Source organism: Gossypium arboreum, chromosome 1 (genome assembly GCF_025698485.1).
Source record: "Gossypium arboreum isolate Shixiya-1 chromosome 1, ASM2569848v2, whole genome shotgun sequence".
Lineage (NCBI taxonomy): Eukaryota > Viridiplantae > Streptophyta > Magnoliopsida > Malvales > Malvaceae > Gossypium > Gossypium arboreum.
Window position 1 is genome coordinate 9358051 of NC_069070.1, and position 13362 is coordinate 9371412.

The window sequence follows — 13362 nt, forward strand, 5'->3', positions numbered from 1 at the left end:
GAAAACAAAGGTTAAAGAAGATGATGCCACATTTTATTTGTTTTACTTTTCTTTTAATTATTAAATTACTAATTTAACCTTTGTTATAATATTAAAATTCACCGTTTAATGTCCACCTTTATCCATTATTTTTAATAATGGTCTAATTTTCAACTAAGTCTCTTTTCCTTATTCAATAAACCATTTAATCACTGAAAGCAAATAGTGACTAAATTTTACATCTTTTACGATTTAGTCCTTTTTAATTAATTAACCATCGAAACATTAAAATTTTTCAACGAAACTTTAATGCCACCTTAATGATAATCCGTAAATTTTTATAAAAATATTTACGACTCAGTTTATAGAAATGAGGTCCCGATACCTCACTTTCTAAAACCACTTGACCTAATAAATCGTTATAAAACATAAATTACCAAATCAAAAACCTTTTTAAAACCATATTTGACTCATTTACGAACTTACTCACCGAATTTGGTTGCCTCAAAACTACTATTTCTGACACCATTGAAAAATCGGGTTGTTTCATTTTTCCTAGAATATGATGCTTCTTTGATTGCAAGGGGGTGTTAATAGATTTATGAGAATCCGAGTAAGGCTAGACGTCCAGCTCCGATTGAAAAGGAAAAATCAAATTGTATTGGACCAGGATCGTTCGGTTTATGCCCTTTTTAAGTATGAAAAAATAACGTTGTTATGATTTCTATGTGGTAGGTTGGGGCACAGTGAGAATTTTTATCTTATTTGGGTACATTAGGCACACAGGTTGTGGATTTTGGATGAGATATTTCTCTAAGGGCGGCGCCTAGGAGAGGAGCGGCAGTAGTGAGCAAGTGGTTGAGAGAGGAAATTTCTAGGGGAAATCTGAATGGAAGGTTTGATGAGAGGGGTAAGAGGACTAAGGCGAGAGGATATAACCCTGTTGGTAAGAATAATCCTTGATATGAGCATAATGGTGGAGGGTTAGGTACGGAAGGGCCGATAGAGATAGGATCGTACTTGGAGGATAACCCGTCAGAATCAATGAATGGTAAGAAAAGGTAACATACCAAAGAGAAAGATTCAAGTATTTTTAATCCTATGGTGTTAGAAAATAAATTTTCTTTTATCAATAGATCGGCGGCCGCTAGCAAGTCGGCGGACTGGGGGTAATAAAAATTTTAAGTTGAAATGTTCATGGGTTGGGTCATTCACGGGCTGTGAGGTGTCTCAAGAATAAGTTGAGACAAATAAAGCCCCAAGTTTTGTTTCTTATGGAGACGAAACTAAGTGTGAGAATGATGAGAAGGGTTCATGAGAGGTATGGGTTTGCTAGTGGAATTGAAGTCACTGCGGAGGGTTCTAGAGGAGGTTTACCGGTGGGATGGGTTAGTGGTTGTTCGATACAATTGAGAAATTTTTCACATTCGCACATTGATGTTGAAATTAAAGAGAGTGAGGGGTCGCCAAAATAGAGATTTACGAGGTTTTATGGATAGCTGAATGAGAGAGAAAATGAAGAATCCTAGCGTCTATTGAGATAATATGGAAATAATAACTCATTTTCGTGGTTGATAATGGGTGAATTCAATGAAATATTGTATTCGTTCGAGAAATGATTAGGTCAGATGCTAAATGAGAGGAGGATGCAGAAGTTCTAAGGTGTTTTGAAAGATTGCGAACTGAGTGATTTAGGGTTTTTTAGCTAATGGCATACTTAGGAAAGAGGAAAGATTCCAGAAAATAATAACCGTGAATGGTTAGACAGGGGAGTGGCAACTTTGGATTGGTGGGAACTTTTTCCAATATTCTATGAAGCACCTAATGCATACTTTTTTTGATAATTGTCATTTACTAATGGATATTATGGGTAAACATGGTGTGCAGAGAGGAAGGAGTAATTTTCAGTTTAGATTTAATGCAGATTGGATTTTTGAGAATTCATGTAAGAAGTGCATTATAGATCTATAGGAATCGTCTCGTTCGGATGTGCCAGAAAAGTTGGAAGAGTTAGGGAAGGAATTGAATAAATAGGCGAAAGAAGAGGCAAAAGGATAGAAAGCAGAAAACAAAGAAGTTGAGTTTGAGGTTAGAGAAGTTATCATTTATTGATCCTAATGAGGATAATTTGATAGAGTTGTTAGAAGTTAAACTTGCTTTAAACATTGAGACTGACAAAGAAGAACTGTTTTGGGAACAAAGGGATATGGTTAATTGATTAAAGTTTGGTGATCGTAATATAACTTTTTTCCACAAATTCACATCAAATAGTAAAAGAAAAAATGTTTTCAAGTGCTTATATGAAAAAAGTTGGAAGATGGGTAACAGAAGAAATCGATATTACTGAGGTTGCTGCTAAGTATTTTAAAGAGTTGTTTACTGCTCCATCAATTATTGATAGTGATCACATGCTGTTAGGCATAACCCCTAGCATATTGGATGGTATGAATGAGGAGTTGTCTGTGGCCTTTATAGAAGAAGAGGTGTGGGAAGCAGTTAAAAGCATAGCGCCTTTAAAAGCTTTAGGTATGGATGGTTTTTAAGCATTATTGTAGCAGAAATATTGACACATTGTGGGGAAGGAAATCACGTAGTTCTATATTCAGGTGTTGAACGAAGTAAGGGAGGTAGAGGACATTAATAAAACCAATATAGTTCTTATCTCGAATGTCACAAATCCGGTATCGATGTCACAATTTCGCCTAATTAATCTATGCAACATCATCTACCAAATTATTGCCAAGGTTATTGTAAATATGTTTAGGAAAGTTTTGGATGTATGCATTGATGAAACTCAAGGGGTTTTTATTCTAAGAAAACAGATTTTTGATAATTTTTTAATTGCCTATGAGTTTTTGCACACATTTAAAAAGAAGCATTCCACAAATAAAGGTTCCTTTGCGTTAAAATTGGACATGAGTAAGGCTTATGATAGGGTAGAGTAGGGTTTCGTGGCCAAGGTTATCAAATGTATGGGTTTACACTCACAATGGATCGATATGGTAATAAAGTGTGTGACAACAGTCTCTTATTCCGTCATATTGAATTGGAAGCAAGGGAACCAGTTTTCACCTTTTCGGGGACTAAAACAGGGGGATCCCTTAAGCCCATATTTATTTTTTATTTGTTCTGAAGGGCTTTCATGTCTTCTTTGTTTGGCCAGGCGGGAGGGTAGTATTAGAGGAGAAAGAGTGGGGAGGAAAGATTTAACGATGACACATCTGTTTTTTTGGAAATGATAGTGCTTTATTCGGGAAGGCAAATGAAGAGGGGGTAAGGGCGATGAAAGATTTGTTAATAGAATATGAAAGAGTTTCAGGACAAGTACTTAACTTTGACAAATCGTTGGCCTATTTCAGTAGTAACGTCAATAGTAGAATGAAAGCTCAAATAGAGGATATATTGGAAGTTCAAATTTCGTCAAACCCGGAAAAGTACCTAGGATTGCCAACAGTTTTGGATTGGAGGAAAAAAGAGGCATTTATGGGATTTAAGGAAAGGTTCTTAGAAATGTATTGATAGTTGGAATTTGCATTATCTCTCCGCAGGAGGTAAAGAGATCTTTGTTAAATCCATTTTACAATCAATACCAATTTATGCTAGGAATTGTTTCTTACTTCTGAATACATTATGTCGTACGTTAGAAAGCATTATTAATAAATTTTGGTGGCGTAACCACAAAACAAATAGGGAAATACATTGGTAAATTTGGACATATTTTTTTAGTTAAATTTGACTTTTAACATTTAAAAAAATCAAATTGCTTTTCTTTTTTTTAAACTGAAATTCTAACTAAAACATTAATATTTTTACGATGTTGACTTGACAACTCGTGTGATAATATACGTTACTTAATAATGACATGACATAATTTGTCTTACATGCTATGTTAACAAATATTTTAAAATTTATAAAAATATTAAAAAATAAAAATCTAAAGAAATAAAAAGTTCATAAAAATTCAAAAAATTAGTCCAAATTACCATGTTTCAAAATGTGACATTTTAATCTGTATTTACCTTAAAAAACCAACAATTTAACTCTTTTTGAAATCTCATGGTCAAATTCGACTTTTTTTTAAAAGGCTAAAAACAAAATTTAGTTAACAAAGGACCAAATAGATAAAAGATATAAACATTGAGAGCTTAATTTCACATTATGCCTAAATTAAAGTATAATATTAAATATTAAATTTCAGCGTAACACAATTACTCCGGAAAAAAGAAAAACATATTTCATATGAAACAGTAAAAACAAGTAAAATTAAGAACAACCATTTGAATCAAACCAATTGAAGTTAAAAATACATATTTTGGCGAAGATCAGCAAATTGAGTCCCAAAAGATTGAAGAACCGTTAAAACCCCCGTCCGGATATATATAATTCCCTGCATTCAAAGGAAAATAAATAGAAGGGAAGAAGAACATTTTATTGTGATTCTTTCTTTTCTTTTCTTTTCTTTTCTTTTAACGATGAACGCTCACCATGCTTCCCTCGGTCGACGGACGGTAATAGTAATTTCTTCCAAGATTTTGATTTTGCTTTTTTTTCCTTTTCATCGAATTTTCTTCTAATTTGACTCCAAGTTTTGATTACATTCATTTATTTATTTTAATTTTTGAGTGATTGTTTCTGTGATGATTTTGAATAGCTGGAGGAGATTCGTCAAAAGAGAGCCGCCGAAAGAATCAGTAAAGCTTCTTCCGGATCGGATCTCACCAAAGCTCCAATCCCTATTGGTCTCCCTTTACCATTTTTTATTCGATTTTTCCGCCAAATTTAAAAAAAATAATTCTAATTTGTGCATTTTATTTTTTATGCTTGCAGATGTTCAAGGCATGAAGAAATCAGAAAGCGAAAATCGACTCTCTGAGGTATTTTCTGTCATTATTTTTTTTTAAAAAATTAATGATGAATTTTTTGAATTATTGGCTGAAAACAATTCTATGAAATCTCCTTAGTTTTTATTTTATCCTTAATTGTCTGTTTGGATGCTTAAATAGTGATGGAAAAAAAAAATTATGTTTTTACTTTTATTTTTCACGTGGTGTAATTTTAGTACTAGTTTTTCTGTCTCATGGAAGTTTAGGTTTAAATTCTTATGCACAGTTTGATGGAAGTTCTGGTTTAATTTGTGGCTTTGAAATAAGGAGCTTTTTGGAAAAATCAAAGTCATTCAGTACACACAAAATATTTAAAATTATACACATTGTTAGCATGATATTGGTGTGATGAATATATCATTCTCATGCTGTTAAATTGGCAATGCAGGTGGATATTAGTGGTTTAGTATCTCAACTAAAGGACTTCCAGAAGAAAAATGCAGAACTAGAAGAAAGTAACCAGATGTTATCTGTGGAGGTACTATAATCATTTTGCTTTTAGATCTTATCCTTGGAGTTTGAGCTAAACTAAGCCATCAGAACCTGCAATATGTGAATTTGTTGTTATTTTCCTGATTCAGCTTCAAGCTAAGGAAGCCGAGCATGAAACACTGCAAACACGGTTTAATGATCTGGTGAGTTGAGGCACCTCAATCTTTTATACCATGGGTTCCTGGTTACATCTTTTGCAAATTTACTCTTTTATCGGGTATAAGTGGACAAGTTTGTCAGACAGTGATCTTTGTTTACAAGTTTCTTCCCTGTTGTTTGGTTTGCTTTCTTTCTACTCTAATTCAAATTCAGGACTGTAAATATGGTATGGTTTAAACTTTTGAATAGTGATGCTTTCACTCAGGTATACTTATTTATATTCAAACTCTATTGATTTACAGGAACAGAATACTGTACCATCTCTAAGAAAGGCTCTGAAAGATGTTGCTATGGAGAAAGATGCTGCTGTTGTTGCGCGGGTATGGGCTTGTTTTTGCATTTTTTGTTATATGGGTTCTCTAACTTGTTCATTTTATGATTTGCTTACAGTCTGTTGTTTTAGTATAGGAGGACCTCTCAGCCCAACTTCGCATGCTCAAGAAACGCCTGAAAGAGGCAGAAGATGAGCAATACAGAGTGAGTGAGCAGTTTCTACTCTTGATGCAAGAAGACGACTTAGCTTTTAGCTTATCTGTTTGTCTTTCTTTAGGCTGAGGAAGATGCTGCAGCCTTGAGGGCTGAACTCAACTCAATGCAGCAACAATTGATGAGCAATTCATTTAGTGGAATAAATGCCATGGGGAGTTCACCAGATCAACTACAAGCATTAGAAAATGAGTTGGCTAGATTGAAGTCTGAATTACAGGTTGCAATGAGCTTAGTTTGTTTTTCTTTTTCCCTTTTGAAGTGTTCCTATGTGGATCTCTCATGGTAGTTTCTGAATTACAGCAAGAGTCATCGCTGAGGCAACAAGAGCGACAGCAATTAGCAGAGGAGCAAGCTCGGGTTTCTGCCCTGACATCAGAAAAGCAGGAACTGGAAGAAAGACTTACTGCTATGTCCAAAAGGAGTTCAGGTAATTACTGTTTACTCAAAAGGGTTTTCGTGGACAAACTGTGAGTGTCACCAGTGATGTTTTAAAATAACATGTGTCCACGACTGTACATGTTTGGGCCTGTAACTTCATAAAATTAAAATCAAGGATAAAAATCTCCTTTCCATTCGTTTTCCCCATTTGAAACCTATATTTTATTTTATAACACATGAATATTAAGTTCCCATCAAACATAAGTAACCTTGATGTACTATTTCCATGACTCCTGTTTTCTGCAATGCAGAAGTAGCCTCTGAGAAAGGAACGCGCAAGGAATTTTCAGTGGTAAGAGAAGTAGCCTCTGAGAAAGGAACGCGCAAGGAATTTTCAGTGGTACGATAGTGCCTTTAAGTTATTGAGGATTAATTTGTTCAGAAGAATTTTATGTCCTTGATTTGTCATGATAAATAACTTTGGCATGCATCTTGTAGTGCCAAAGTGTTATGATAACTTAATGCAGACACATTCATACTCCCCCTTCTACCCAAATGGGAGAATTCTTCTCTTTTTGTTGTTTCCATGGTTTGAAAAATATTTTCCTCCAAGTTCCTACCACCTCATTTCATCTTGTTTATCTACTGCTATTCAGCTTCTAAACAAAATATAGTTGTTTCATCATTTAATGTACTGATAGTAGATTCATTTTGAAAGAGGCTTATGCTTCATCTAAGGTAACCTTTTCTGTATTTTACAGGAAGAAAAAGAAAAACTTGAGAAACAGCTACATGATATGGCAGTAGCAGTGGAGAGACTTGAAAACAGCAGACAAAAACTTCTAATGGAGGTAGAACCTTTCCTCAAGTCCTTATAGTTATGCCATGTGCGTTGGAAACTTAAATCGCAGTTTCCATGTTAAGGTAAAGTCTCTTTTTGCATTGACAGATTGATAACCAATCTTCGGAGATAGAAAGGCTTTTTGAGGAAAATTCTAATCTCTCATCTTCTTATCAAGAGGCAATGAACACAGCAAAGCAGTGGGAGAATCAGGTACAAATCAGTTGATGTAGTCTGTGCGATTTATGCAAACCGTTTTCATGAACTTTTCTATGAACAACATAAATCTTTACTATTCTAGTTTTCAATATGTGTTATTTGATTGATAAACGAGTCATCGAGTATTTGCAGGTTAAAGACTGTCTTAAGCAAAATGAAGAGCTTCGTAGAATTCTAGATAACTTGAGAACAGAGCAGGCTAGTTTGCTATCCAAAAACGGTTCTGGGGCTATTCAAACTGGTTCACAGGGAAATACAACTGAAATTCTCTCCCTCAAGGTTAGTTTGTTCCGGAGGGAAAACCTTATGACATGTCTTGCATACTTTAGAACTCTATGTTGAACCTTAGGTCAATTACATGCTTTTTTCCCCCTTCCAACAGCCTTCTGGCCTTCAAATAATAATAATACATTATCTGATTGTGTGCTATATATTCGTTTTCTAGGGACAACTTGTGCAAGAACAGAGCAGAGTAGATTCACTATCAGCTGAAGTAATGCAGCTTTCAGCGCGTCTCCAACAAGCGACGCTAGCATATAACAGTCTTGCTCGCCTGTAAGATATTTCCTTTCCTCTTCCTAACGACTTCTGAACTCATATCTGACAAGATTTTAGATGCTAAACTTCATTTGAAATGCCACAGCTACAAACCAGTTCTCCGAAACATCGAAAGCAGTCTCATCAAAATGAAGCAAGATGGCTCGATTACCATCTGGTGAATGCAATAGCATAGTTTCTTTTGGTGTAATTTGTTTTCGAAGCCGATTCTTGGGCAGAGGATTGAATTTCTGCAGGCAGTCTTTTTGGTTTGGCATGAGCCATTCATTATTTTTACGAGACAGGTAGTGTTTGTACTGCTTCTTTTAAGTGTAATTCGAACAACAAAAGAAGAATTACAGGAAAAATGTATTTCACAGAGATATTTCTTCATGAGCGAGGTTGTAAAAATCTAGACTGGATTGGTTGATTTCATCAAAAATTAGTCAATCCAACAGTTTAATCATATGTGCTGTTTTGACGGTTTTATTGTATAAATTGAATTGAAAAATTAGTAAACTGGTCAAAATTGATAAAAAGAAAAAAGAAAAAAGAAAAATCAATTAATTAATTTTTATTACTTTTAGATTTCATTAACAAAAAAATTTAGTTTTCATTGAACTTCGATTTTTTTTTTGTTGTTGTTGTAAATATAGCTTTCTTTCCTTTTTTTTTTTGTAAATATATTGTTTTTCTTTTGATTTTTTAAATATATGTCCTTATTTTCCTTATTTTTTATTATTTATATTTATTAGCTGAATTTTCTGTTCATTAAATTTATAAGATGATTGAATATTCAGATTAAATCGAAAATTATAGATTCAATTGATTCCACCTCCCATTCAATTTTGAACATGAAAGACAAGTTTTATCAACTAAGCTAAAATCATTAAATATCGAAAGATAAAGGACTAGTTTTTAAAATTTTCATTAAATCCTTTAAAATTTTATTAGCCTTCAAAGTTTTTGAAATTTCTCTTTGGAATTTTTATAATTTTAATTAAACCTTTAAAATTTTTAAAAATTTCATTAAATTCAAAATTTTTAAATAAATTAATCAAATCATCCGCCTCTTACTCGACCAAGAAAATCGACATAACTTGGTTACTGGTCTGCTGTACATATCTCTATGTTCTCTCTGTTGTTTTTATGACTTGTTTTTCAAAACTTAAAAATAAATAAAAGAGAAAATAGTTATTACTACTAATTCATGAGCTGGACTAAACTGAATCTAAATATGATATTAATATATTTTATGTTTGATCAAATTCGGTTTGACCTGAAATATGGATCTAAAATTTTATTCAAACTTACCATATTTGTAAAAAATTAATCCAAGCTCATTTTAGTTCTACACATATTATTTTTAAAATATTTAAAAAATATTTATATTATTTTATTTTATTAAAATTTTTACACAATTATTTTAACATTGTTTTAATATTTATAAGAGTGCTGAAACCATCAAGTCTGATAAAATTGGTCAAATAATACTTTGAAACACTCAAACAAGATCCTTTCGGACAGCGCAAGTTTGATTGCATTTATGATCTAACAGGTACTTAGTTTCATTTATTTACTGATGGCGTTGTTAAGTTAGATGCAGGATGGGCTGCTGATGGAGGGGTGGTGTACAAGTAAGACGGGCAATGAATCGCTAGATATAATCGATATTTGCATTTTTGTTCAGTTTTTTATGCCAAATTATGGAAAATCTTAGATGGCCTAAACTTTGTTCAAAAGGAGGGATGCAAAAAAGTTACCATTCACATTGACAATTTGAAGGTAGTCAAAGCTCTTCAACACATCCATACGACTAAATTAACTTCGGCCTTGATTAGAAGAATCGATATAATCTTACAAACTATGGAGTAATAAAAAATCAAGTATATCACCAAAGAGAGAAATCATACAGATAGTCTTGCATAAATGACTTCAAAGAAAAATTCAGCTTTGCAAGTGTTTGCAAAAATTCCAGACAAGATAGCAGTAATTACTTTCATATTATGACTGTTTAATATGTTTCATTTGTCTTTTTCACCAAAAAAAAAGTATTTATAGAATAGTAGTATTATATATTTAATGTAAAATTATTATTTCTATGTGTTATAAATTACATAATATAAAAAAACATAATATAAAATATTATAAACTTAAAAATGAGCCAAGCCGAACCAAGCTCAGGCCTTGAATGTTTAAGCTTGAGCTCGACCTATATTTTAAACGGGTCTAATTTTTTTATCCAACCTATTTTTTGAGCCTAATATTTTACCTTAAATCCTCTCTAATTTCAGGCGAACCTAAAAGCGAAGCCCACCCCACAAACAGTTCTACTACCAATAATCCCCACATGAACAAACCCCATTCTGGAAATGGTGAAACCGATTCACATCACGAACCAGAATCTCTTTGTTTGTAAACTTGGAAATGAATTTTGTAAACGAGTGGCAGTCTTCACACAGCCTCAAATTCTTTGTTATCCTAATGGTTTCCCCTTTTTTCGTGTTGATCAGACCGAATGCGACCGCTAGTTTCTCGCTGTGACCCAATAGGATCCGTTCCTTTTCGCTTTCATCGAGATCATACAGCACGACTTTCGTTTGTGGTGAGTATCCCTTCTCCTTCATCTCAGCAGCCAGTTTAATCAACAATGATTGGATCAGTTCGATCTGAGGGTTGGGCTCGTCAACGGAGACGAATGAGTACATTTTCCTTCTCACTTCAATCCAACTTCTTCCCGCAACTTTTTGCAGCGAGCGAGTTTCGAGTAGCTTCCTCACTCGCTTTACATCGTCCCACATCTCAGCTTCTGCATAAATATCAGCTAGGAGTACATAGTTCCCAGCACTATGGGGTTCAAGTTGAAATAGCCTATGGCTAGCTCTCTCTGCTAGCTCTACATTACAATGAATCCTACATGAGCCAAGAAGTGAACCCCAAACCTTGGCCCCGGGTTCAATCCGCATTTCATCTATAATCTTAGCTGCCTCCTCTAACCTATTGGCACGACCGAGAAGATCGACCATACAAGCATAGTGCTCAACGCTAGGATGTATTCCGTGTTCTTTACACATCGAATCAAACAACTTTTTTCCTTCTTCAACAAGACCAGCATGGCTGCATGCTCCTAAAACACTGACAAAAGTTATAGGACTTGGGGAAACACCTTGATGAATCATCTCCTGGAAAATTTGCATTGCTTTCTTCCCATATCCATGAAGACCGTAACTCGAAATCAACGAATTCCATGACACAACATCCCTTTTCTCCATTCGGTCGAATATCCGTTGTCCTAATTCCAGCTCACCACATCGAGCATACATTGTAATAAGAGCACTGATTAAGGGCAAAACCGAATCAAGCCCTCTCCTAAGGATATAAGCATGAACCAACTTCCCTTGCTCCAAAGCCGACAGAGCTGCACAAGCTTGAAGAACACTAACCATAGTAACCGAATTCGGAGCCGAATCCCGAGTCTCAATCATCATTTCCCTAAAAAGCTCCAATGCCTCAAATGGCTTCCCATTTTTCGCATAACAGGCCATCATCGCACTCCAAGAAACCACATTCCTCACAGGCATCTTCTCAAAAACAAAACTCGCATGCGCAACGCAACCGAACCTTGCATACATATCCACCAAAGTAGTCATAATATGAACATACCCTTCCAACCCATGTCTTAAAATATGAGCATGAATCTCTTTCCCTTTATTTAAAAGCGAAACCATACATTCAGAAGCAACACAAGCTTTCAGCACATAAGTATAAGTAAATCTATCCGACGGAAGTCCAATCCTATTCATCTTTCTATACAAACCCAAAACTTCTTCCCCAAAACCAGCCAAAGTAAGCGCTCGAAAAAGCGCATTCCAAACAAAAATCGTTCTCTTACGCGTTTTATCGAACACCTTGCGAGCATCGTCCAGAGAATCCAAAGCAGCGTACATAGATATAAGTTTGGTAACCAAGAAAGGATCTTGGTCGAACCCATTTTCGGAAATATGGGAATGAAGGGATTGAGCGAGGGAAAGGGAGTTTTGGTCGGCGCATGAGAGGATAAGGACCTCGTAAGTCCTTTGAGAAGGGTTGGGTTCTCGGGAAAGAAGCTTGAAAGCTTGTTTAAGGTCGCCTTGCTTGCATAAGGATTGGATAAGTTGATTGTGGTTGGGTGTTGAATTAGAGATGGAGGGGTTTAAGGTGAGAGAAGAAGAAGGGAGCTTTGGTGGCGTACGAGGTGGGTTGAACAGTGATGGTGGTTGCGTTGGCTGGGGAGTGTGAAACGCCCACATCAGTACTCAAATCCCACGGTCTTCTATTTTGTTAACCTTTTTCTTTTGAAGACTGATCTCTCTCTCTCACATTTGATTTTTTGTTGCACAAATTCAAGGGTCTTGTACCATTTTTAAGGCTTAGATTTTTCTCCATTGTATCACGTGGGTATCACGTGACATAATATCCCATTCATGCTGATTTTTCTAAAATATGAATTTTAAATTAGGTTCGGGATGAAATAAAAATCAAATTATAAATATTTGAAAGCTAAAATAAATAATTTTTTTTACTATTCCTCATGTACAAACAATTTTAAAGAAGATACAAATAGGAGGAGGGGTTTTGCCATTGTCAGCTCCTCTTTATTTACCATATAAGTATTTTTCAAATTATACGTTGAATCGAGAATTAATGATTTAATCAATTTAATTAATATAAAATTAATAAATTGATAAAAAATTTATTTAATAAATTTAAAAATAATCTGAACTATATTTTAGCTAGTTTAAATATTTAATTTTGTTGTTATAAATTATAAAATAATGTTTATATTTCCATTATTATTTATTATTGTTATTTTCTTTTAAAATTATTCGATATTTTTATTTTGTAATGGTTGAATTTGTGGTTAAACAGTCGAATCGAAAATCGATGATCTAATCAGTTTAAACAACGATTTAATTCTTACAATATTGATATTTATTTGTTCATTTTAAAGCTTTTGTATGTTTGATTTGTATTCCTTAAAAATTTTAAAATTGTGCTTTGTGTTTGTTGATTTTAATTTATACGTGTTTGTATTCCTTCGTTTAGAGTTAATAAACTCTTTCAAGTTCTTTCAATAAATAAACTCTTTCATGAAATATATGCATGAACAATAAAAATTCAATAATAAAGAAACATATTTTATAATTTTTAGATATAAAATAATAAAATATGTATTAATAATTATAATATGGATAAATAAGATAAAATAAACACTAGCCTCGAGATAAAGATATTTAAACCTCTTAACTGGGCACTCTTACTAGAACTTATGTAAAGACTTTTTCACGAGAATAACAAACTCTAAGCTTAAACTCTTATCTCTAAATATACCCAAAGCGGACCCAA

At 33.9% G+C, this 13362-nt stretch overlaps 2 protein-coding genes across 3 annotated transcripts; one reads left to right on the forward strand and one right to left on the reverse strand.

Annotated features, from left to right (window-relative positions):
- The first annotated feature begins 4190 nt into the window (after window positions 1-4190).
- On the forward strand, window positions 4191-8496 carry LOC108480640 (autophagy-related protein 23). Of its 2 annotated transcripts, none has more exons than XM_017783690.2 (15): window positions 4191-4487; window positions 4631-4718; window positions 4807-4853; window positions 5251-5340; window positions 5444-5497; window positions 5756-5833; window positions 5922-5990; window positions 6064-6219; window positions 6303-6429; window positions 6692-6780; window positions 7142-7231; window positions 7330-7434; window positions 7573-7719; window positions 7886-7995; window positions 8084-8496. In XM_017783690.2, exons 1-15 carry the CDS (start codon window positions 4452-4454, stop codon window positions 8157-8159), a joined length of 1362 nt encoding a protein of 453 aa, XP_017639179.1. In that variant the 5' UTR covers window positions 4191-4451; the 3' UTR covers window positions 8160-8496. The 2 variants fall into 2 exon arrangements, with proteins under 2 accessions (XP_017639179.1, XP_052883076.1); XM_053027116.1 differs by having other exon boundaries at window positions 4206-4487; window positions 4631-4670.
- A 1552-nt stretch (window positions 8497-10048) lies between these two features.
- Window positions 10049-12362, reverse strand: LOC108480181 (pentatricopeptide repeat-containing protein At3g46790, chloroplastic). Its single transcript, XM_017783081.2, has one exon. The coding sequence runs from the start codon at window positions 12264-12266 to the stop codon at window positions 10311-10313; it is 1956 nt and encodes a 651-aa protein (XP_017638570.1). The 5' UTR covers window positions 12267-12362; the 3' UTR covers window positions 10049-10310.
- Between the last annotated feature and the right edge of the window lie 1000 nt (window positions 12363-13362).

Excerpts from the sequence above, each read along its gene's own strand:
- LOC108480640 (XM_017783690.2), top strand. The coding sequence starts at position 4,452 with ATGAACGCTCACCATGCTTCCCTCGGTCGACGGACG. Across the intron at positions 6,430-6,691 it reads TATGTCCAAAAGGAGTTCAG|AAGTAGCCTCTGAGAAAGGA; the intron begins GTAATTACTGTT and ends TCTGCAATGCAG. Across the intron at positions 6,781-7,141 it reads CGCGCAAGGAATTTTCAGTG|GAAGAAAAAGAAAAACTTGA; the intron begins GTACGATAGTGC and ends TGTATTTTACAG.
- LOC108480181 (XM_017783081.2), bottom strand. The coding sequence starts at position 12,266 with ATGTGGGCGTTTCACACTCCCCAGCCAACGCAACCACCATCACTGTTC.